The sequence below is a fragment of the Spinacia oleracea genome, chromosome 1, assembly GCF_020520425.1.
Source record: "Spinacia oleracea cultivar Varoflay chromosome 1, BTI_SOV_V1, whole genome shotgun sequence".
Classification (NCBI taxonomy): Eukaryota; Viridiplantae; Streptophyta; class Magnoliopsida; order Caryophyllales; family Amaranthaceae; genus Spinacia; species Spinacia oleracea.
This window is the reverse complement of record NC_079487.1, coordinates 119648167-119673440: the sequence shown is the minus strand read 5'-3', so window position 1 is coordinate 119673440 and position 25274 is coordinate 119648167. Positions and strand designations below refer to the sequence as shown.

General features: G+C 35.2%; 3 protein-coding genes, 1 long non-coding RNA gene and 1 other non-coding gene across 5 annotated transcripts; 3 read left to right on the top strand and 2 right to left on the bottom strand.

Moving 5' to 3' along the window:
* The first annotated feature begins 207 nt into the window (after positions 1 to 207).
* On the top strand, positions 208 to 2777 carry LOC130471820 (uncharacterized). Its single transcript, XR_008932135.1, has 3 exons — positions 208 to 805; positions 1454 to 1518; positions 2538 to 2777. It is a non-coding gene; the product is annotated as an uncharacterized lncRNA (long non-coding RNA).
* A 5703-nt stretch (positions 2778 to 8480) lies between these two features.
* On the top strand, positions 8481 to 11650 carry LOC130459140 (40S ribosomal protein Sa-2). Its single transcript, XM_056842136.1, has 5 exons — positions 8481 to 8746; positions 9865 to 10127; positions 10231 to 10428; positions 10556 to 10754; positions 11351 to 11650. The coding sequence occupies exons 1-5, from the start codon at positions 8611 to 8613 to the stop codon at positions 11440 to 11442; spliced, it is 888 nt and encodes a 295-aa protein (XP_056698114.1). The 5' UTR covers positions 8481 to 8610; the 3' UTR covers positions 11443 to 11650.
* A 705-nt stretch (positions 11651 to 12355) lies between these two features.
* On the bottom strand, positions 12356 to 17377 carry LOC110795104 (peroxisome biogenesis factor 10). Its single transcript, XM_022000085.2, has 11 exons — positions 17044 to 17377; positions 16913 to 16944; positions 15806 to 15895; positions 15077 to 15171; positions 14772 to 14970; positions 14576 to 14645; positions 14400 to 14478; positions 13379 to 13512; positions 13003 to 13094; positions 12777 to 12859; positions 12356 to 12676 (listed from the first exon to the last, which is right to left on the bottom strand). The coding sequence occupies exons 1-11, from the start codon at positions 17225 to 17227 to the stop codon at positions 12574 to 12576; spliced, it is 1161 nt and encodes a 386-aa protein (XP_021855777.1). The 5' UTR covers positions 17228 to 17377; the 3' UTR covers positions 12356 to 12573.
* A 4177-nt stretch (positions 17378 to 21554) lies between these two features.
* Positions 21555 to 21626, bottom strand: TRNAD-GUC (transfer RNA aspartic acid (anticodon GUC)). The gene has a single exon. It is a non-coding gene; the product is annotated as a tRNA-Asp (tRNA).
* A 98-nt stretch (positions 21627 to 21724) lies between these two features.
* LOC110795103 (NAD(P)H-quinone oxidoreductase subunit U, chloroplastic) lies at positions 21725 to 24127 on the top strand. The gene is made up of 5 exons (XM_022000084.2): positions 21725 to 22162; positions 22637 to 22698; positions 23119 to 23208; positions 23559 to 23702; positions 23847 to 24127. Exons 1-5 carry the CDS (start codon positions 21832 to 21834, stop codon positions 23940 to 23942), a joined length of 723 nt encoding a protein of 240 aa, XP_021855776.2. The 5' UTR covers positions 21725 to 21831; the 3' UTR covers positions 23943 to 24127.
* The last annotated feature ends 1147 nt before the right edge of the window (positions 24128 to 25274 follow it).

Here is a 25274-nt window from a genome sequence, read left to right as displayed (position 1 = left end):
GGATTCTTGTAATCCCCCGTAAATTTATAAATTTTATTAATATATTTTAACGTACATTATTTATATTTAAATAGAATTTATGAATTTTAAGTAATAAATATATAATTAACGTATATTTATTTTATTTTAAGTACGTTCTAAATATTTAACGATTTTAGAACTTTATTATATATTTAATGTATATTTAATTTTATTTAAATATATTCTAAATATTTTAACGGTTTGTACAATAAAGAATAATTTTAGAATTTTAAGTTAAAAAGAATTTGAATTACGAAAATCGATTGAATTTAGAAAACGATCATATTTCGGTTTTGGATTCGAATCCTAAAATTAAACTCCTAACTCTAGCCCAATTGGTGAAGCCCAAAGTAATAAAACCCAAACTACCTACTCCCTTCCTCCTCAACTTCACGTGAAAACAAAAACCAAAAACCCTCCCCTCATCTTCTTCCCTTGCTTCACGTGAACCCTCAACACTCCAGCCTCAGCCGCCGGCCGCCGCCACTACAAGCCGGACCACCGCCGTCGCCGCTCACGTGAACCAGAACCACCGTGCGTCGGCCACCAGCTGCGCCACCGCCACTGCTCAGCCGCGAACTTCACCTCCTCACTCCCTTCTCCTTCGCGCAAGTACTCCTCTTTGATTCTTTCTTGCGCACAGCCATTGTGCTGCCAACCGCACCACCGTCGAGCGCAACCACCACCTGCCCGGCTGCATCCTGCCGTGTCACCCAGTTCTCCTGACCACCGGCCGCTGCTGCGCCTCCCTTGCCGCCGACCAACACCCTTTGAATCTTTTTTGGTTATTTCTTAAACCCTAAGTAACTAATTATTTTAATTTTGTTTATTTAATTAATTTATGTTTCTTGAATTAAATTTATAATTTTTATAGTTAAGTTATGAAATGTCAGATTATATGTTGTTGAAATTAATTTAATTATTTTCAGATTTGTTAATTGCGTTTAAGTTAGAGTTTTAATAATTTGATTCATGTTTCTCGAATATAAATTATAAGTTTTTTATGATTAAGTTAGATTTTCAGATTATATATTATGCTTAATTAATAATTTAATTTTCAGATTACATAATTGAATTGAAATAAGAGTTTTTAATTATTAAAGCATGGATTTTTAAGGTTTTAATATTCCAAAATCATAATAGAATGATTATATATTATTAAAGCTATTATTTTTATGATTTTAAGAACGTTTGATTATGTTTTGTGGACGTTTGAAATTATTCTATATTGCTGGAAATTTTAAAAGGGATGTTTTATTGGAGTTTAGAACGTTTTGGGATCATTAGTTTAATAGTTATTATGCTTGGAGGTTATTTAGTTAAGTTTCGATATTTGGGATGGTTCAAAATATGTTTAGGATGTATTTAGAATACTTTAGTACTGCTGTAAATTGTTGGATATTGATTGGGGAATTTTATTGGTTGTTTTTAGGCGGAGAATTCTTTGTGGGCGATTTTTGAATTCGTTAAAGTGGCCTATCAGTTTGTTTACACAAGGTACGTACATACCTGTGTGCTTGGAATGAGTGTGATTTGTGGAAACCATGTTGAAATGATTCATGAACTTCGTTATGTTGAAATGATTAAGGAACTTGGTTATGTTGAAATTGTTGATGAACTAGATTATGTTGAAAGTGCATGTTTAATATTGTTGGATGGACATGTTAAGCATATATATTTCGTTATGAGAATTATAGCATGTTGGTATGGATGATTGATGCGAACATGTTGGTTGGGAACATTAAATTATCATATATGTTGATTCAGATCGATTGTTCAGTGTTCCCTTTTAGCTTTTCACTACTTTATAAGGGTCGAGGACCTTGTTTAGTAAGTTGAAACCTTATACCCATATAGAGGGGTTTATCAGTATTAAAGGAAAGGTTGAATTAATTGGAATAAGTCTTGTGTGACGTCTCTGTGATCACTTGTTTAATTCAAAGATAAAAGAAGTTGCGTTTACTTGTTGAATATAATATTTATGTTTGATGAGTCATAACCAAGTATTAAAAGTTAAGTCATGTAAAGTGAACATGAGTAGCAATAGCTTTAGACTGTGCACGTCTAAAGTGTCGGACAATCAGGAGTTGGGGTCATGGGTCGCCTATGGCTTTTTCTGGGGCCGGATTGATCACCGGTTCTATTTTATTCAAAAGTCCCTCGATATCGCAGGTCATTGGGGTTTACGGAGTCGCGCCCGTACCTCGTCTTCCTTAGTGAAGAAGAAGAAGTTTCTAGTAGACAACTCAGTCCATTGACTATTTCAATTAAAATAATGTTAATGATACAAAGGTCTAGTTCAGTCAAATATAGTTTTCAAGTCAATATATCTTGATTATCCTTGCTTATGTTTTATTTAGTACCATGTTAGGATTGTTCGTTTAATAGAATCATGTTAGGATTATTATTGATTTAGTATGTAGTACTCAGCTTTGCTGATTACGTGCTTTTGCTTGTGCATGTTGATCATGGCTATGCCTTATTGATCCTGTGATGACCCAATCTTTGGTGAGCAGTCTCTAAGGATCAATAAGCATTGTCCATCTGCAGGTTTGAAGATGTTGCATCATTGGGATCGGGAATAGAGAGCTTGTATTTAGTTTTGATTTGCTAAGTTAACTTGGGTTTGTTAATTGGGACTTTAAACTTGTCGTACTATTTATATTTCCTTATTTTCGTTGGATGATTCTTGGGGACTAAATCTGTAATAGATTATTTATAAACCTAAAGTTAGTTTTATGTTTTCCGCTGCAAAATTCTGAATAAGCCGTTACGTTTTCACACGGGCGATAATGCCTTGATAATTCTCTACGTTTTATGTTAAAAGATTATTTTAGAAAAGAGAGAATTGTCGGGGTGTTACAATTCTTACCTTGGATCTACTATGGAGGTGAAAGGTTTCATTTTGAATCGTAGGTAAGAGAATGAAGGAGAATGAAATAATGAAAGCAGTAGAATGAATTAATGTAAAACACTAGGTTGTTGAGGACAATGTGGTAAATTCACGTTAAAATCTCAATACTCTAATGAAAAACGCTGCTCCCAACTATTTTTTGGATTTAGCGGTTTGAGAAGAATCAGCTATTCCAAACCTCTAACAACCCAACACCCCAATTAGAGGTTTTGAAAGGTCAAATCTCTAAATTGCTCCAATCCTCTAATTTTCTACCAAACACCACCATGGTGTTTGATAAACGTTGTTAAATATTGCTGGTGTTGAGTTTGGTGTTTGAGAGAGAGAAAATATAAAATATTACTTGTATATTTTATTGGTTTAAAGTGTTTGATAAAAATGCTCTTAAGAAAATATATATCTCTATAATAATAAAAGTGATTATTGTTGGTATTAATCTATTACTTAGTACTCCGTAGTGTATTGGGAGGCATTAGAGGTGATCAAAATTCGGGCTTTAACACAAAAAATCATGCCCAAACCCATAAGTTGGTGTAGGCTTTGCGGGCCGGAACGAGCTTTTTGGGTTGGGCTATCGGGCCCGACTATAGTTGATCAGGTCTTTGTGCCCATACCCATGGTGTTTTAGTCATTTTACGTCTTTTTGTTGACAAGTCAACTAAAATAACTTCAAAATGACTGCTTCACTCTGATTCCTCCTCTCCTTCTCCGACGAGGCAGTACACTCCTTCTCTTTCATATATTTCATATCTATATCTTCCGACAACGTCATTGTTGATCTCTTTCTTTACTTCAACAACATCAACAGTGATAGTATTTATAAAAACAATGACAGAATTTATAAAGCCAATGACAATATCCATACTAGAAAACATATTTATTCTAGAGCACTACTAGAAAACGAAAAACAAAACCAACAGTAACCAAAAAACCAATGACGAAATTTAATACAACAATGACAATAAACAAATACTCTCTTCGTTCCTTTAAATTCTTCCCGTGTTGGAATCGGGGAGGAGATTAAGAAAATTGTAATCTTGATTTGTTTGGGTATATGTGTAATGATTGAGTGTAAGAGTAATGATTGTGTGTGAGATATTGGAATAAATAAATGAGAGATAAAATAATAAAGAAATAAGGTAAATGGGTGATATTTATGGGGAGAAAGGGGGTGATAAGGATGTATTAAAAAGGAGGTGAGAGGGTAGTTTGTGGGGAAGGGTTAATAAATTTAATATTGGGGGTTGGGAATTTTAGGTTAGAATATGGGTAGAATCTTTAGGTATTTTGGTAAATAAAATAGAATATAAGGGTGTTTTGAAAAAAAAGTATGACAAAAAATAGTATAGATTCAAATTGGGAAGAATATTTAGTAACGCCAAAAATAGAAATGGGAAGAACATTTAGGAACAGAGGGAGTAGGACAAAATTTAATAAAACAATGATAGTAACCAAATTATCAATCTATATTATTAAACCAAAGTGATGAGAAACGAGAGAGATCCAAACTCCAATCCTTCAACTCTCATTAAATTGATATATTAGGAAATGTCATCAACCTTTTTTTATTTATTTAAATAATCAATCAACTCAAAACGATAATATTTTATTCATAATAAGAAATCCAAAAATGATATTTTGAATAGGTATTTATTATGAATTCATTTACATTTACTGTACGTGCTCCACAAGAAAAAGAAGAAATAAGGTCACACCAATTTTATGAATTAGATGAGAATAAGAATGTTTTTGTTTATAACATGGACATCGAAAAAAAATTAAAACATCCACATAATCGATCACTTTTGCGTTTACAATTTGTCATACACCATCATGATTTTAGAACTAAGTTATACATTTTGGTATTGGTAACCAATAAACATTGTAGTTATCATATTCGGTTTTGAATTTTTTTTTTTAATCTATTTATAGTACCCGTGCTAATGCACGGGCAAAAACTAGTGACATATTGTAGCCATATATACGATCATTCCAATTATAATATCTAACCATTTTGAAAATTATAATAATGTTAAAATTACACGAATTTACACAAGTGATGTTAAATCCACATGAATTTGTTGAAATCCGCAATTGTACAAGAATTCTTACCTCATCCTCGTTCTCCTCTTTTAAGTTACAAGCATTGTTCACCTGAGCTTGAGTTTGAGCTTGAATTTGAAATTTCATCAATTTTTTTTTATAAAAACACTACACTAGTTCCTCCAATAGGAGTTTGAGGACATTCCTTCAATGTTGCCGAACACAAGAGGAGGAGCTTCTTCCCGCCATCTTCTTCCTCTTACTGCATTTTCTTCCTCTTACTCCCTTATTCCTTATGTGACTCTTTGTTGGGTTTTTTTCCCCTAGGGATAAAATATAACCGATTTATTTAAGGGGTGGACCATTTCTTTCAATTTCGTTTCTTTTACCTTTTCATTTTGGGCGGGTATGGACCTGATAATCACTGGTACCCATCGATTCATCACGCATCGTGTATTGGTAGGTTAAAATCATATAATTCAGCACCAGTATCAAATTATTCAATAACAAGAAATGGAGTAAGCCACTTTTGGCATAAACAAAGTGGTAGAACAAGTTTTATGTCATAAGTGGCTTACTCCATTTATTGTTATTGATTAATTTGATACAGGTGTTGATTTATATGATTTTGACTTTTCGATACACTACCAATTAATAGTTTAATACCAATAAGAATCACTTTTGTTATTATACCGACGTACTCTTTATTAATACTATAAATAAATAATTATATCGAGTGACTTACGTTCAATTTAATCAGATGCCACTTACGTACCTCATGTTTATAATTTATAAAACCTTTTTTTCCTGCCGTACGCACTAGTAGGCTAGTGGAATTAAATGGAAACATCGAGCATGGATTGATGAGGAGGGATGATAAATCCTTGGTGACCATCGATTTATTGTGCCCATACCGACCCCCGGAAAAAAGTAAAGGAAAGGAAATTGGAGAAGGGTAGGCCACTAGGCCACACTTAAATGAATGAGAAAAAGTGTTGCTAGCTAGCTTGCTATATACTGCCAACTTTTGTATTAGTATTGTCATTGTTTTATAAATATTGTCATTGTTGATTAAAATATGTCATAACCACCCAAAAAAATTGAATGAAGTAGAGAAAGTAATGGGGACACTTAAATGAATAGGTAAAAAGATTTTTTTTATTCAAGGGTGGAAAGAAATCCAAAGAAATAAAAAACGCAACCAAATACAAAATGGAAAAAGCAATTACAGGGGAATGAGTCGTGGGAGAGCTACTCCCCTAATATCCTCTAACAAAATCCTATTAAGGGATAATGGTGCAAAATAAAAAAAATATGGTGTCTAATGTGTTGAGCTACTCCATGGTTTGCAAGCCAAACAACAACTCGATTACCCTCTCGATAAATATGGGTAACCTTCACCGTCCACGGTGGGCGATCAATCAATTTGAGGGCATTGTTTGAATATCTTTTTGCATTCGCTTCTCCCACAATCTCTGCTTCTAATGACTTGCACACATGTCATATTGTCTAATTGAATCAAAATCTTTGTGATATGCAAATTTCTAGGTAGTTCCAGGCCTCGAAGAAGAGTTGTGGCCTCTGCCTTGAATGTTGTAGTGTGACCAAAGCTTGCTGCTAGCGCTAAAACAAATTTCTGATTATTTCGTTGGCCCCGCAGTTCCTTTTGGTGCACCATTTACATTGAGGGAGTATCAATCACTATGAGTGTGTTCCCAATGAATGAAAGACTCGCTTATAGTACCCGTGCCGACAACACTTTCAGTTATGTCTTCAAGGGCCTTCGTTGTTTCATCAAAACGGGTCTTCAAGAATGCTCCAAGATCGACAGGGTTATCTCCCTGTCTCCCAAGATTATGTTGTTCCGCCATCGCCAAAGTCACCACACAGCAAATCCAAATTAAGTTGCCCATACAGGTTTGTCTGCAATGTCCATGTGGGCAAGATTTGCTTTCACCCATTATTTTACTTCCCCATGGTAGAAATGTTGTGAATTGGCCGGTCCATCAAAGGGTAAAAGTGTTGCCATGCATATATACTTTCATCCTTTGTACAAATATTATTAGTGTTGTATAAAGTTATTTATACTTTGTTTGAATACTTTAATACTTTGTTTGAAATTTCAACATATTACGTAAAAATACCATTCTATCCTTAGGTTTAAGCAAAAGAACCACTGGTGACCATTGATGGAGCTTTGCTGAGTTAATCTCCGAGATTAACATAAGGAGTTATCAAGTGTCATTTTGTTAAATAAAAGGCATATCGCATATCGACTCCGGCTTCCTCATCTTCAACACCGGCTCCCTTCCTCGTCATCTTCAACCGCACTTTATCCCACTCTCTCTCCCTTGTCCACATGCTACTACGCAGCAACATCCTCGCCCTCATCAGTGTGGCCCCACCCTCAACTCCCCCCTCACAAGGTCATGCCATACCACCGGTGCTGCTGGTGAACACGCCCCCGCCGTCCTCTTCAAAACCAACGCAAGTTGCATCAAATACATCATCCTTCAACCCACCTCGAAGCATCACGAGAAAAACCATGAGCAACCGGATCTTCTTGCATTGATCCTTCAATTCGTGCGTTGCTCCTCCAACACCACGCTAATAACAACCTATAACCTCGTCGCCCCCTTTGCCCCCCTTCATGTCCTCCAGATCCCATTGCGTCCAACACCACTTTCAAATTAAACACAGTCACTATACAAAAATATTCAATCAAATAGGCAAATTTGTCAAATACAACTTAATAAATTAAGTTCTCTATTTGCCAATTACAACCTTAAATGTCTAATTTTGCCGATTACAACCTTAAATGTCTAATTTTTCGAATTACAACCTTAAAGTTGTACATCTATTTTAAATTACAACCCGAAACCATTTTCCGGAAAAAATTACCGGAAGATGATGTCATAACGTTATTAAAAAAATACGAAGTACATAATATCTATATACATAAATAAAAAATTGATTATTTTATTTTTTTGTTTTAATTCTTATTTATAGATTTAATTTTTTTTATAGAAATTATGTAATTCTTTTTAATAACATTATGACATAATCTTCCGGTGATTTTTGCCGGAAAATATATCCGGGTTGTAATTTATAATGAATGTATAAGTTTAAGGTTGTAATTGGCAAAATTAGAAATTTGAGGTTGTAATTGGCAAAATTAGAAATTTGAAGTTGTAATTGACAAATAGATAATTTTATTAGGTTGTATTTGACAAATTTTCCAATCAAATAAGCATACTTGGTAGTCATGTTACAAAAAATATAAAGCTAAAATCTTAAAAAATACAATCCCTTTTACATTAAGACTTCATTTTTTTTTTCTTTCTCCAAAACATACCCTTGATTGACCTTGTTCGTGTTAATCAAATAGATAAATTGAGAATTTAAATTCGGAATTTCCCAGACAAATATATAATTATATAAAATCGCTCGATTGATGAGGGGCAGATAAGTAAATAAACAAATCTAGGGTTTGTGTGTTATTTCTGGTATTCTTCACTGCCGAGTATAGCTTCTTCCTCTCTCCTATCGTTTCACCCTAATCTCCTGCAGAATCGCAACCGTTTTTCTTCAAAAGAGAGAGAGGGGAGAGAGAAAGAGAAGCAGCCGCAAAAATGGAGTCAGCGGGAGCAAGAGGTTTGAGCCAGAAGGAGCAGGACATCCAGATGATGCTTGCCGCCGATGTTCACCTCGGCACCAAAAATTGCGACTTTCAGATGGAGCGTTACACCCACAAACGTCGCTCCGACGGTCTCTTTCTCATACTCTGAGTTACTGAGTTTTATTATCATTACCTATATAAATTGTCTTGCATTTAATGATTAAGATATAAATCTACATTCTTTTTCTTCCGGGGTTGTTGTATTTTGTTGGTTTATATGATTATATGATTTCCGATTATCTGGAGTTGCTAATTTGTTATTTTACTGGTTTCTGAGTGATTAGTGAGATAGAAATTGAAGTTGTGATTGATGGGATTTGTGAAATAATTTCAATGCTATTAAAAGGTGTAATTTTGCAGTTACTTATTCCCAAAGAAGAATGTGGATGTGGCTATAATGGAATGCTCATATAAATGCTTTGCAAACGTGTAGTTTTGAGTTTATAGTTCACTTTTTCTCTGTGTCGAAATTGTAATTCGAATTAGTAATGTGACAACTACATACAGCTAGAGATAGGTTACTTCTTGTTGTAGATTTACATATTGCTTGTATTTGCAGGCTATATGGGTTTTAACATGTTAATTAGACTGAATTCTAGGAAATCTATGATATGGGAATGCTAGTTTAGTCCTTTTCCTCTATGCATTAGGATTTTACCCATGCATTTACAACCGTGTCAATTGTCGATTATTCGGGTCTGCTGAAACCGGAAGAATTGAGATTACTGATCATAGGTTTAGGGTTGGATTTTGAATTTAAATTTGAAGACTGATTTATCCTAGAGTTTGAGGTGCCTAAATGTTGTAGAATTATGTGTGACAACACCTAAATACATAGCCCGTTGTGGTGATTTTTCCTTTATGTTAAATTATACCACCATACTCTTATATTCTCATTTGTCTGGCTATCCGTAAGTTCAAGCAAGCTGCAATCTAACAAAAACATATTTCTCTTGAAGTGTGTTAACATGGTATTGTTAGTGTATTAAAGAAGTTTGGCAATATTTTCCTTTTGTAATTTGTGTGTGTCTTTTGATATTTCTGTCCCGCCAATAGTTTAAAACATCTGCGGATAGTTGTTTCCTTTTGCACGGGTTTCTCTAATGTGTATCTATCAGGGTTCTAAATATTTTCAAAATTCCTAATTTAATTTATATCTATCTTTTAGAGTTGCTATAGTTGTTAATCTAACAATATGTAATATCAGGTATTTACATCATAAATCTGGGAAAGACATGGGAAAAGCTTCAAATGGCTGCTAGGGTTATTGTTGCTATTGAGAGCCCTCAGGACATTATTGTTCAGTCAGCTAGACCATACGGTCAGAGAGCTGTGCTGAAGTTTGCTCAGTACACTGGAGCCCATGCTATTGCAGGTAGACATACTCCTGGAACCTTCACCAATCAGCTTCAGACTAGTTTCTGTGAGCCTCGTCTGCTCATTTTGACTGATCCACGTACTGATCATCAGGTTATTGTCTCATGCCCTTTGTCATAAATTTTTATGTTTCATCATTCATTGCCGTCTTATTTAATTCTTCTGATGCATACGTTTTTCATTGACATATTTGCAGCCTATCAAAGAAGGTGCTCTTGGGAATATCCCTACCATTGCTTTCTGTGACACTGATTCCCCAATGAGATATGTTGACATTGCCATCCCCGCTAACAACAAAGGAAGGCACAGCATTGGTTGTTTGTTTTGGCTACTGGCTAGAATGGTTCTCCAAATGCGTGGATCCATTCGCATGGGACAGAAATGGGATGTGATGGTAAGTTTAGATCCTCTACTCTGAGTGGTTCTTGTGTCTTAGTCCTAGATTGTTTTTCCTCCCTCCTAAAATGGTCATAGAAACATGTTTTTTAAGCTGATTTCATATGTATGTCTACTTTGTGTAGGTGGACTTGTTCTTCTACAGAGAGCCAGAAGAGCCAAAAGAAACAGATGAGGAAGAAGCTGTTGTTGCTGACTATGGTGACTACGGTGGTGGTGCTGCTCTTCTCGGAGACACGTGGGCCTCTGCTCCACTTATAGAAGGAGTTGCTTCAGGTGCTCCAATTCCTGCAGTTTCTGACGTTGAGTGGACAACTGCTCCAGGTAATTTATTCTTTTGCTTCTTAGATAGCCAGAAATTTCTTGTTGTAACTGTTGACTGTGAAGGTTTTTATAGGAAAAAAAACTTTATAGTGTTCAAATTTGGTCGTTCTAAGATGATATGTGGAATGCATTCATTTCCCGAGTTAGTGGATACATATTTCACATATACTTTTCAATTTTTCATACATATATATAGTGCATCTCATCCATGGCAGTTGTTTTTATAGTTTCGAAGTTCTTACCCCCGATTGAAAAATCAGAGGAACTTAAGTATTTGAAATAGACTCTTGACAGGGATATATGCTGTAAATGTGAAACCTGGTTATGAAAACTTGTGGAATTCCAACGTGAACAGGCAATGAACAAACTAGTCAACTAGGTATCAAATTCTACATAGAGAATTAGGAATGACTATTCCATTGCAGAGAAGAAATAGCAAATCATAATAAACATACGTCCTGAAGATAATATAAAAGGGCTGGAGCTGGACTCTGGGATGAAATATACAGAATCTCTATTCTCAGGTTTTTGCACGGTGAAAAGTAGGTGAGAAGAAACTGTTGTGGTGTGCTTAAAATGATGGTTTTTGTTTGCAGCCCCAGTTGCAGCAGTAGCAGCAGTTCCAGAAGCTTCGATTTCTGAAGGTTGGGAAGAGGTTGCTGCTCCACCCGCTACTGGATGGCAATGAGCGAATACTTCAGAGGACCTTGTCCCTTTGAAGCAATCTTGAAATTTTGCCGTTGAATTTTAAGCTTACACACTTTGATACATTTCTAGTTGTAGACTGTCGAGTAATGTGACCAGCAATTGTAATCCAATCAGTGTTTTTTTTGTTCTAATGGGGTACTTATCTATATTAAGACATGGGTTTTGAGAGAAGCTGAAAGTTTATTTAATCCATGTCCTTTCGTGTTTCATGTTAGTTATTTTGTTACCGTGGTAATGCTGTAGATATGGTTAATTGTTAATCATGAGCTTTTCTTTACTGTGGTATTGCTGATGTTTAAGAAAAACAAAAATGGATTGTGACACTTTTAGAAGCAGCTAATTGTTTTTATGACATGATTTTGAGTTAATTTGATGGCCATGCCACCAGTTAGGGGTGAAAGTTCGATTTTCGGTTTGGATTAAGGCCCAAAACGAATTCAAATCGAACTAATTCGGTTTTCATTTTATGAAACCGAATTCAAACCAAATAACCTTTTAATCTAAGCCGAACCGGATTTTTAATTTTCAGTCCAATCCAAACCATAAAACTGAATTTTCATTGGCCTTTCATTTAGGCCTATTTTGGGTCTATATTATACATGGATTTAGCTAATTTTCAGGCCCTTATTATACTTTTTAGTCAAGTTCGGTTTATTCGATTTTAGTTCGGTTTATTCGGTTTCAAACTTTTCAGTCCAATCCAAACCATAAAACCATTTTTTAAAATTATCTCAATCCAAACCGAACTGAATAGAAAAAAATCGAACCAAATTTCTTATTCGGTTTGGTTTTCGGTTTTGTGCTACCAAACTTTCACCCCCTACCATCAGTAGTTGCAGCCAATATTTATCTGTCACCAAGGTCAATCCATTTAGCAAAACGGTGCATTTGAATGATTAAAGAGGAAAGGAGCAACTTTCCATTATTTTGATATATTTATTCGACATATACATATTCATCCGGGTAATGTTTTCAAAAAATGCACCCCGATTACAATAGTGAATTGTACAATAGATAACTTAAACTTCTTTTGAGGGAAATTGCTGTCCTGGTTTTTGTACCCCATGTCTCCCAACTTCTTAGAATGCACTTTTGACCCTTATATGATGCTCTAGAAATCGGAGTGATATAAACAAACCAAACTCGAATGTGTCAATGGAGTCCGACAAAGAGGGCATTCTGGCTTTTCATTGCACCATTCCATGATGCAGTTCCTACATTTTTTAGTTAGAAAGCATGAAGACCCACCACATAAAAAGGATATAAAGAAAAGGTCTAGGTGAGAATAGTTATGCAGGGGAGACAAAGCAATACCAACAAAATACGTGGCCACACGGTGTAGCTGTGGGATACTCGCGATTTCCGAGGCAAAGAGTGCATTTACTTGCTCCTTTTACCTGAGCAGATAGAAAATAATAATTAAAAAGGTTCAGTTTTGATTAACAACAATTCCATCATGGTTGTTATTCAGGGAAAATTATGTTAAATCCTCCTTTTATAAAACTGACACCCCGGTAAAACAAATATCGTGATAGCAAACCTCTGATGAAGTTGACTCTACAAGGAAATTGGCTTTCTCAGAGTCCGCATTGATCAGATCCCCTTCCTCATTCAGAACAAGTGTTCCTCTTCCTGCATAGCAACAGTAAGATCTTCAGTTAACAAACGCGCTGCATTTTCTTTTGCATTAGCAGCATAAGTTGATGTAGATAGAAGATGACCTTTTCAGTCTTTAACCTAGGAAACCCCAGGTGATGAAACGGAAAACTTATCCAACAAACGTCAAGTTGATAAAGAAGTAAACAAGTCATATTAAGTGTATAACCATTTATCAACCTTACTAGAACTTCAGCTTTTTTTTAAAAAAAAAGTAACAAATTACAAGACACAAAATAACTCAAGGGTATTGAAGGAACCTGCTGAGTTTTGATAAGTCCCTAAAGATGCCTGACCAGCTGAACTTCCAATAGCAGATAAATTGGTATGCCGTAATCTTTCAGCAGCAATGACACATAACTGTATTAAAAGGAAAACTCCGAGTATTTGATACCTTTAGCAGAACACATTTGAGAGTATTAGAATTAGCCTGTTAATCTAACACTAGCAGCTGATTGTCTACACTTAATACCATGTACTTTCAAAGAGGCTACTCCAGCCTTTAGACAAACATGTGGGAAAAGTTAATATGAAAACTAGTTTGCTGATGCTCACATGCAAATATTAATAATGATATTGATGCTACGCAAACCGAGCAAGACTGATACAATATTGAAGAGAAAACCTCGAATGAACTAAAACCTCAACCCAACTTCATTACAAGTTCTCCATTCATACCTTAATCTCTTATTCCCTTTCTACAATGTTTGTATTTCTTTCTCCTTAAGGTGAAATCTATAGATGTACCCAAAACTGTCAAACACATGTGACCACAGAAGTAATTTCATAAATTTATATTTCAGAAAGAAGGCATGGACCATTTTGAAAAGAGGTCAATAGCACACGGAACTAGGACAGATGCAATACTTTAGGGCCTACATTCACGAACATTACCATAAAGGACGTTATCAAGCCAAAATAACCACATATTTCTCCTCTCATTATTAACAACTTATTATGCCTTGGAAAGTGTATTGAGATAAACAACGGAGAAGCAAATGGTACATGAATATCTTTTCAATCAACTACAGAACATGACAACTCCTACAATATCAACTGGGATTCATGGAAAATATATTATAAGTTTGAGATTGCCTCAAGAGTTCATATAAATCAAGTTGGAGTGGGAAGAGAAGAAATGAAGAATGAAATGCAAAGTCAAGGTAACCACGAATGGTAAACTCTAAGATGATGAAGCACAATTGTAATACAATTTCGGAATTTCCAAATACCTAGTCATAAGAATAAATGTGCGTAATTTCCCAACATATCCACACTTACCTTGGTCTTTGATTTGATGGTTTGCCAATGAACATGTAACGAATTCCAGATGCTCGTTTTGAGAAGTGATAATAAAGGCCTGCAGTTGAGGAGCGATATCAATATAAACATCTCTAAATACTTGTAGTTAAATCATGCATTATTACTCCTAAGATCGTACAAATTTAAGCAAGCACCTTCAAAGTAGAAAAGCATAAGATTTGTTCGAAGAAACAGCTGCAAAACCTCACGTGCTACTGGGAGCATCTGAATACCACACAGTAATCATGACATTAGCACCAAGGCACTAGGATGTATCTACTTTAACAAGATTATTGTGCTTGGCACATGAATACAAGAACTCAGTATCGCAAGAGAGAAGCTTTTCCATACTGTTGGCCATTGCTGAATTAAGTATAGCCGCAATCTTCTAAATCTTTCTTTCAATCTAGAGAAGGGCGAATTTGAGACCTGCGATGTAGAGGACGATGGGGTTTCACTACCTAGTTGACTATTCCATGGAGTATTGCTAACACTCAAATCATCAGAATGTGATTCAGCAAGGAACATGCCTCGGGATGCAATTCTGGAGCTGTGTAGGACCAATAACAGAAGCTCTTAAAACCAATCACCAACTTTAACAAACTGGAGAAAGCAAAAGGTGTTCTCATAATTTAACGCAAGGAACATGGTAAAACCTCGTTCTTTCTGCAATGTAAGGAACTGCTGTCTGATAAAGAATAAATAATGCACGTCTTGCAGGTGTTGGAGGAAGTCCATAAGATCCAGCAATCTGCAACACAATCCATAATGTCATGCCAAAGTATTACATGTGCAACGCCATATGATGAGTATAAAGGAGTAGGAATTTTATCAGTAGTAGATTAAGTGAAAAGATAACCAACTCCAAAAATAGATAACGACCAGCACAGTTCAGAGAAGCAAAGAGCCGAAAGAGAATGGAAATGCAATGAATTAGACAGAGTTACACAAGCCATATACTCCGTAAAAGATAACAATAAATTGGTCAGCATGCAAGATTCTTCTTCTGTTTAAGAATACATTCTCTTGATAGAGATAACTCGTGCACTTTCACAATGTTTATTTTAGACAAACGCAAACAACTCCAGCATAAATTTTTGTCTCGGAGGCGGAAAAAGGGACTGCATCTTAGACATGTTACTTCGACTCTTCATTTTGCGTCAAGTACTTGGATACTCGACACTCGGACATTGGTATGACACTTAGACACTATATTTTGGGCTAAAATTCGGCAAAAATTTCCTATGGCCATGTCTGACACATGAACACATACATGTGTCCAACACTTCTTGCCGAGTCTACGTAACATAGATTCTAGATGTTCTAATTGCGAAGGAGCATAATTCCCCCCGCAAACATAACAGAATAATGAAAACCAACATTACCTGAACTAAATCACAGTACTCTTCTCCTAAAGTCTGCTGGCCCGCGCCTGTTGTAAGTATATAATAAAGCATCTGGCCTAGAAGTTTTGTCTGCACAAGAACGATATCCCATGGTTAAGGTCTCAATTGTCATACATCAATATGCAACAACATAAACCAACTATGTGCATAATTTTTCTCATTTGAGTATTTGGAAAGAGAGAAATGCATGCTTTTTCCGTTATGAAATCTTAATCTTATTCCAGAATGTCCATAGAACCTCACAATAAAAAAATAAAAAAGCGTCCGTCGAACCCCTTCTCCTATACTGAGTGGCATTATAGAACAAGACTTGATTCTTTCCAACTCATAGGTCCCACACTCCCGCTTCAAAAGGTGCCACATCCTTCCTCTTCCTCTACTAGAGTACTAGTACTCCCACCTCCAAGCTTTGTTTAACTACACTTCGACGGCTCAGTCAAGCAAGGATATTAGCCACATCAAAAGTGCCATTCTACAACACTCACTCAGAGGGAAACTAAGTTCATTCCCCTCCTTCTTCCTAGGGAATACACAGCCACTATTCCTAGGGTATAAGTTTAGCCACCTCCAGGCAATGTGTGCTCCTTCTTCCTAGGGAATACACATCCATTTCACTCATCCTAGGATACAATTTTAGCCACATCCAGGCAATGTATGTTCCTTCTTCCTAGGAATACACAGCCATTTCATTCAGCTCTAGACAAGGGTATGCACAATCTTTTCATTGAAGCCTTTGAAGGGTGATAACCTCCTAATGTTCTAGGACAATGGTGCCCCCACCCCCCTCCCCTCCCCCAAGACGATCCCATACTATCAAAGATATCCGCGCACTCCTTCAACTCTATAATTGCCGGAAAATCATACGTGTCTATGGAGAAGGAAACCCAACAGCAGATTTGATTACTAATGCGAGACACCCACTGACTGCTCAGTATATTATACAAATGACTAAAAAAAATCCTATTTATTTGGTAGTAATGTCACATATTCAAGCAATTCATACAATACAATCAATTCATGAATTTGATTAAATTGAAAAATTAACATTTAAAATATTGAATACAGTGGTAAAAGAAAGGAATTGACCTCACTATGGTAAGCAACAGCAATCCTAGCACCTGGAACTCCAAAAATAAATAAAAATCTCTTAAATTTCTATTAAAATTTTAAGAAATTAGAAGTAAGAAATTCGCAGAGAGAGGAGAGAGAAAGAGAACCGAAGAGATGGCGGAAAGCATCGCGGCAGGCGTCGGAGACGAAGGAGGCGTATTGGTCGTCCTTCTCGGCGGCTCTCATTACCTCCGGCTGGGCTGCCGCCTGGAAGCCGCGTTGCGCCTCTGCTCCGCCACCGCTGCTGCTGCTAGTGGTGGCTGTGGAGTCCATTCCTGATTCCTCATCCATGTTTTTCTCTCTCTTTCTGATTCAAGATATTTGCTGAATTTTTTTTTAGTGATGATAACTTGGAATCTGTAATTTTGGTGACCAAAACTATATTCTCCTTTTCTACCTTCCTTTCTTTCTTTCTTTCTTTCTTTCTTTCTTTGTTTATTTTTTTTGTTACTCCGTACTTGAATAAATTTTGTTACTCCATTTTTTTTTTTGTTACTCCGTACTTAAATAATAAAAAAAAAAGTTTTACTCTCCCATACATATTTCTACGAACAAATATTCAAAGAAAACTATCCATGCCAAATATTTGCAACATAATATTTTGTTGAATGTAAACCTCAAGCAAAGGATTCTTGGATCTGTAAAAAAATCCTCCAAATCAGATCCCTTTTCCTCAAGGGTCTCAGGTGGAAAATAGGCTCGGGATCTAATGTTCTTTTTTGGCTCGATAATTGGTGTTTTTCTACCAATTTAGTCAATCATTTGAACTTGGACATTTCTGTAATCCAAAATCTAGATCTTACCGTCGATCATTTTATCAAAGATGATCGAACTTGGGATATTCCTGCCCTCTCGTTGATTCTCCCTCCTTATGTTGTGCAAACTATCAAAGGAATCCCTTTACCAGTAAGTGACTTACCAGATGAACCTTGTTGGGGTTTTTCTAGTAATGGTGATTTTACAGTTAAATCTGCTACATGGCTAGCACATAATTTTTGTTCCTCCACTAAGTGGGAATTTTCTTGGATATGGAAACTAGATATTGCTCCAAAGTTAAAAAATTTTGTTTGGCAATTATTGCATAACAGCCTCCCGACCCGGGATAATTTATCCTATCGTCATATAAACATTCATAATAATTTCCCTTTTTGTACTACTTCAAGAGAAACGCAAGACCATTTATTTTTGCATTGTCCTGTTGTTAGAGAATATTGGGATGCAAACGCCTCAGTTCGATGGATTGGTACTCATCTTCGATCTTCTTCTGTTCTTTCTCTCTTCCGTGAACTTCGTAATAATGTAACCTTACCGGCTAAAAAGATCATAACCTCCATTTGGAGTATTTGGAAAACACGTAATGCTCACATTTTTAGATATTCTGCTGTCTCATCGATGGGTATATACAGTAGAGCTTTCAGGATCCTTACGGAATGAAATATGCGTACACGTATTGATTCATTGGATGTGAACATTAATAATAACTCTCTTTCAAAGTCTCCACGTACCGCGCAAGTGGCTTGGACACCTCCGACACCTGGTTATGAAAATTAATTTTGATGGGTCAGTGCTGGTGAAGTAATTAGAGACCACTTAGGAAATAATATTGTTATTCGAACCTACAATCTTGGAACTTCCTCTCCGATTCTTGCTGAAGCAACAACTCTTCGTAATAGTCTTCTATTAGCCATGCATCGGAAAAAATATACGACATGTTTTCATTGAGGGTGATAATTTATTAATCATAAATATTTTGCAGGAAAAAACTCAATGCTCGTGGAAGATAAAAGTATTAATGAATGATGTCAAACAACTTTTGAACAATTTTGATAGTATTTCTTCTCGCCACATTTATAGGGAAGCCAATCGTGCTGCAGTTTATGTTGTCGCATTAGGTCATCGCATACAAACGCATCAAGAAGTTGACCCATATATAGATAGTAAATTTTCTTATTTTTTAACTTTAGATAAGTTAGGATACAGTCTTGAGAGAAGACTATCCTAACTTTTATTGTATCTTTCTGTTAAAAAAAAAAAAAAAAAAAAAAAATTCAAAGAAAACTGACCATTCATTGAAAAATGGTCTAATCTATATACTAAATGCAGTTAATATTAGAAAACTGACCATTCATTGAAAAATTGTCTAATATAATCTATATACTAAATGCAGTTAATATTTTACCTAAATGCAAAATAACTTAATACTTCGTACTCAAGATTTTACTTTAATACTACTCCGTAACTTTTACCCCTGCTACAAATGGATGGACACAACGATGATTATTTTACGATACACAATAATTGCGAGCCGATTGTTTTTCCCTGCAATGTTTTGCCCGACTTGTATTATAGGACAAATAAGTAAAAATCAATTGGAATAACCTCCGAAAAAAATATGGCACCCATGTAAACATGTAGTACCTCTGGAGATAAAATCTAGAGACATATTCCCTATATTTTTCAGCGATTTTGCTAGGAATTTGGAAACCCAGCAGTGTTGGTTAACCTTTGTAAACCCTACTTTGGGGAAGATATTACTTTCATATAAAAGAAGTTGAAAAGTTACCTTGACAAAGATATTACTCCCTCCGTCCTTTAATACTCGCACCACTTTTCTTTTCGGGTCGTCCCTTAATACTTGCACCGCTTCTATAAATGGAGATTTTTATCAATATTATATTATTTCTCACACTTACTACTACCCCACCTACACCCCTACTTTTTTTTAAAAATCATTTAAAAATTCACACCCTCCACTCACCACTCCCCACCTCATACACATTTTCCACTAACTATATTAAAAAAATACCCCACTATCAACTAACACTCATTAAATTAATAAGTCAATTTAAATATCTTAAACTCCACACCGGTCAAACTGGTGCGAGTATTAAGGGACGGAGGGAGTACTTTCTAGTAAATGTTTTAAAATGTTTTTGAAAGTCCATTTTTTGGGAATAGTTTGTCTTAATTGCTTATGAAAGAGAAGAATTTTGTAGGTAAGCACTCCGTATGAGTTAGTATGTACTTCCTCTGTATTTATTTAAGGGATACACTTGTATTTTTCGGACGTATTTATTTAATAGATACACTTGTCATTTTTAGTAACTTATCAACCCCACTATCTAATAAATAATCTGTCTACACCCCATCCTCACCCCTATCCCCTAAAATGACATGGTCCCCACTTGTTTTACTTATTAAAATATCTACCCAACCCCACTTATTTTATTAATTTATTTCATTCAATTCTTTTTCTTAATACCCGTGTCCGACCAAGTGTATCTCTCAAATAAATACGGAGGGAGTAAGATCGTAATCTTATAAATATAAAAGACTCGAGGAAAGCTTACTCTTATGAATGATAAAAATGTGAAGTACGTACATAAGTTAAGCGAGTGATTAGCATATTCTGATCTCCTATTGAAGATGTTAAAATTGCAAGCTCATGTATTGGATATTTATGCTTTAGATAGAAATTTAGTATATATGTCGAATTTTTGGTTGACAGTTGACTATTAATCCAATATTAAGTCCCTGATACAGTCCATAATTATTCAAGCGTCCAGTGCATAAATCTATGATGTCCTCGGAACTTACGTAGAATTTGTGCATAAACTTTCACTTTATAATTTACTCTGCATATCTTAATTCAACTTCATTTTCGATTTTTCTAGTTGAATGCATATAGAAAAATGAGATGTATATTCTACTTATATGGTCGAATTCTGCCATTCTGGGAAAAAGTTACCCTCAAGTGCATTACCATTACTAACCCTTTGGCTATAGTATTCAAAAAAATAAAAATAAAATGACACTGTAATATTCTTCTATGTCTCAGGCTCCGTTTGGTAAAATGTAAAACGTTTTTATTGTAAAACAAATTTTCATGGAAAAACAGTTTTCAATGGAAAACACAATTCCAAACTAGTTTTGCTTTGTTTGGTAACTTAGGCTCCGTTTGGTAGGGCGTAAAACGTTTTCATGGAAAACGATTTTCCTTTTTTCAATCATTTTCCGTTGTTTGGTTGGGTAAGGGATGTAAAACAATTTTCCATGACTCTCTCAAAGGGTGAAAAACCTTTTTCCATTTGAAATGGAGGGAAACCACTTTTCATTCTTTCCTCCTTACCTCCATCTCCTTTCTTCCCCTCAATCTTCACCATCTTCTCCCATTTTCCTTTAAGTTACCAAACAAAGGAAAACTAGTTTGAAATTGTGTTTTCCCTTGAAAAATGTTTTCCATGAAAATCATTTTACAATGAAAACGTTTTACGCACTATTAAACGGAGCCTTAAAGGAAAATGGGAGAAGATGGTATAGATTAAGGGAAAGAAAGGAGAGGAAGATAAGGAGGAAAGAAGGAAAAGTGGTTTCCCTACCTTTCAAAAGGAAAAGGTTTTCCATCTTTGAAAGAGTAATAGAAAATTATTTTCCATCCTTTACCCAACCAAACAACGTAAAATGGTTAAAAAGGGGGAAATCGTTTTCCATTAAAACATTTTACGCCCTATACAAAAGGAGCCTCAAAGGGGTAAAACCTATAATATAATGTAAAAAAAAATCTAGCAACTTAAACTACTCAATGCAAAAATTCCAAAGAATAGGGATATTAAAAAAACGCCGTTGCCGGGGATCGAACCCGGGTCACCCGCGTGACAGGCGGGAATACTTACCACTATACTACAACGACTTTGTTGTTATAAGAAGTTTACTTTGAATATTCGTTCGTATATTTCTCTTTGGCTAGCATGTACGAACCACAAATTGTATGGACAAAATGAATCATTCGGAGATAGGCCATTACTACAAGCTAGCCACAAGGTATTTCTCTCTCTTCCCTCTGAACCAGTAACCCCATCAACAACCAAACTTTGAGAGAGAAGATCGAATTAAGGATGGCAGTGTCTTCGACATGCATGCCTCACAGGGAGTTGATGCCAACATTAGTTAAATCCACAAATACTTCAACCCTTTTTTGGTTGAATAACAATACTAATAATAATGTTAATGTTAATGTTATTACCACTAATAATTATGTTACTCTTACAAGAAAGGCCCCCTGTTCGAGGTTTCTAGCAAGGAGCACTGAGGATGCTTCAGAGATGACAGCGACGGCAACGGACCAGTCATGGGAAGGAGAAGGAGAAAACAGTCCGATGGAAATGCCTAAAGGACCTCCTTCTATCATCTCTGCCCTTAACGTTGAAAAGGCTCTTCGTGGCATTGGTACACCTTCATTTTTTGTTTGTCAATTTAATTGTTTTCGGTATGTGTGTACTCCCTCTGTCCCTTAATACTTGACCCAATTTGACTTTTCACACTATTTACATAATTTACTTTGCCCCTTTTTTATTTCTAATATATGAAAACAAATGTTAGTATATAGTATATTGTTGACTTCATCTTAATATATATTTTTAAAATATTAATATTTTATAAGTTTTTATAATATGTAGTTAAAGTAATTGGTGATCAAAGTTGTGCATTGACAAGCATGTGCGGTCAAAACAGGACGAGTATTAAGGAACAGATGGAGTATTGTTAAACTCAGAGATTAACGACCACCTAATATTTCATAAATGTCACCTCAAATTGCACAACTCTTTAAATTAATTAGCTCTACCGATTAGAGCTAGGATCACAGAAATGTAGAAGAATATGCCTGATAATTTGATAAAACCTTGTTTTAGAGTGGTGCAGGAATTACGGATGTGGACCATTATGCTAGGCTGGGACTTCGAAGAGGATGCACCTATGATCAGGTAAATAAGATCCGCTTAAAAGCGGACTACATGAAATTTTCACCATATAACCAACTTTATACTGTTTAGGGACAATTTTATTTTGCTGATTTGCTAAAGGAAACCAAAAATAGTTTTGCTTGTTTTTTTTTTTGGTGCGAATGAGCCACAAGGGCAATATAAATTACAAATGGGGGCGGGGGGATTCGAACCTGAGACCTATTGTACACAGGCCCTCAGTCTTAACCACTAGGCCAAGACATCATTGGTAAAAATAGTTTTGCTTGTAACTGCAAGGAACATTACTGCATTTGGTTATATACATAAAATTACCACTAACTACATTTCTAAAAATATGTTGTTTTGTTCAAACTATTCAAAGTTTCTTAATTATAGCTAACTTAATTTTCAAAAATGTAATTTCCATGTATACTTGAGCAGGTTGGAGCTGCATACGAGATTCAAGTCAAGGAATTATCCAGCCAAGGGATGGACGAGGAACAATTTAACAAAGAGCGTGATCTTCTTAAGGTGACACAAAATTGTACTCCCTTTGTCATATATTCCAAAATAATACAAGTTCTTGTAATAATTAATTGTAGAAGTGTCTAAAGTATTTATGGGGCGTTTTCTTTGCCTTTAAAGAAAAAAGTTTCGGGTCTATTAAGTCAAATAAGTTCCGATATGATAAAATAAGTTAAGATAAATTATAAATTGGTTCAATAACTTTAGTCTCTTATAGTTAATCAGATCTAAAAAGTTTCTATTAGATCAATCAGGTATTCAGGTCCAATAAGTTCCACACATAAGTTGAAAATTTAATAATTTTGCCATATGACGGATAACAAGCAAACTAAAAATATAAGTCAATAAATTTACAGGAATCGTACAATATATTATCTTCTGAACAAGAAAGAAGGTTATATGATTGGAGCTTGGCGAGGAACAGCGCACCTGAGAGATATATGTGGCCGTTCGAGGCCGACATAACACAAACTCCTAGATGGGGTACTCCTCCTCCACAGGTAAAGTCGTTGCAATTTTTATTTTTGTGTATGTTAGACGTTTTAACAAATACTTGCATGTATAATTATCTATTTTTAATGATCCAGTTGATTTCTTAATTTTCTCCAAATTAAGCTACTAAAACTGAAGATAATTTGTTACAGGAACCTGAAGATGTCGGACCTACAACAGCTGTGGGATATTTCCTATTAGCCTGGTTTGTATTCTCTTTCATATTATCCATTGCTCTCAACCGATAGAGCATCGTTACGTTACGTTACGTTGCTGTGCCGCGTACTCGCAAATGTCGATCTCTCCATTCAAATTTTATTCATCATTGCTGGAGTAGTAGTTTTGTAAATATGCTTATAATGCTTTGTGGAATTCCTAAATATATTAATTGAATAAATAAATTAATACGGAGTAGTTTATACTACTTCATAAATTCCTTCACATTAAACCTTTTATGTATCCAAACTTAAATATGATTTTACATATACGAAAACGCCTTGTTTAAACTACCTTCAGCCCTTCAGGTACCCTCTAACCCTCTATAGGCCTCATTCTCTCATCTAACGTTCCATACTAATTAGCACAAAATAATGTTGATTATGTGAGCTTGGTCAAATCTGTTGTGCTATTACTACTACTATTTTTCGAGTTTTATCCACTTTTCGTTTTTCAACTGTATGTTTTTCTGTTTAACCCGTTACATTTTCCACTCCACTATTCCCTATACTCCTTCCATTCTACTCCTATACTCATCAAAGTTAATTGCGTAATACTACCCTGTTCGGCGTTCACTTCAATTTCCTCCTATGTCACCACACAACGCAATTTCTTGGAGAGAAATTTCCGTGTTTGCCAAGTATTATTTTACAAATTATGTAATACGGAGTACCATGTTCACTTTATTATTGTTTTATGCTTTCAGTTTTCTATTTTTATAAAAAATAAAAACTCGGGGTCATTTTGGTATTTTTTTTATTTTCAGTATTCTGTTTTTAAAAAATTTATAAACCAAAATATAAAAGTCACATAACATAGTTTCCAAAATTTTGTTGTCAATTCAACATTATTATTATAAGTATCAGCAAATATTAAACTTAAGTTCACCGTAAACTAGCTTAAGTTTACTAGGAACTTAGGAAGTATTCGTTAATACTCTAAAACCTAATGGCAATTTTTTTGGAAATCCAATCTTTGCCCGATTTTCTTAATTAAGCCTATCTATGCAATTTTCCTAAATAATCCAACATTTATGACCCAACTACTATTATTAAGCCTAGCAAGTTAATAACCTGTTGTAACCGATACACCCTTACGTGGCAATATAACCTTTACAATTTTCGTTCCTCTCTCCTCTGTTCATCATTTTTCTTCTACCTCTTCTCCACCATTGTTGATCCCTCATACCTCTACATTTGAAGTTCGTCAAAAATAATCAGCAATTGCTATGACTGGGTTAAACCAATCAACTGTTAAATCCGGGTTAAGGGTTAAGAGGAGAGAAGGGTTAAGAGTTTTTTGAAAAAAAATAATTAGAAAATCCTGTTTAGATGGCACGTGATGTGACGTGTCCAAAATTTTAG

Bases quoted from the DNA above. Each gene is read 5' to 3' on its own strand.
- LOC110795103 (XM_022000084.2), top strand. From the start codon at position 21,832: ATGGCAGTGTCTTCGACATGCATGCCTCACAGGGAGTTGATGCCAACA. The intron at 22,163-22,636 runs GTACACCTTCAT...AGAGTGGTGCAG, and splicing joins AAAGGCTCTTCGTGGCATTG to GAATTACGGATGTGGACCAT. The intron at 23,209-23,558 runs GTGACACAAAAT...ATAAATTTACAG, and splicing joins AAGAGCGTGATCTTCTTAAG to GAATCGTACAATATATTATC.
- LOC130459140 (XM_056842136.1), top strand. From the start codon at position 8,611: ATGGAGTCAGCGGGAGCAAGAGGTTTGAGCCAGAAGGAGCAGGACATC. The intron at 10,128-10,230 runs GTTATTGTCTCA...ACATATTTGCAG, and splicing joins ATCCACGTACTGATCATCAG to CCTATCAAAGAAGGTGCTCT. The intron at 10,755-11,350 runs GTAATTTATTCT...TTTTGTTTGCAG, and splicing joins TGAGTGGACAACTGCTCCAG to CCCCAGTTGCAGCAGTAGCA.
- LOC110795104 (XM_022000085.2), bottom strand. From the start codon at position 17,227: ATGGATGAGGAATCAGGAATGGACTCCACAGCCACCACTAGCAGCAGC. The intron at 15,172-15,805 runs GTAATGTTGGTT...ATTGTGTTGCAG, and splicing joins AGTACTGTGATTTAGTTCAG to ATTGCTGGATCTTATGGACT. The intron at 13,513-14,399 runs GTAAGTGTGGAT...GTTCTGCTAAAG, and splicing joins CCATCAAATCAAAGACCAAG to GTATCAAATACTCGGAGTTT.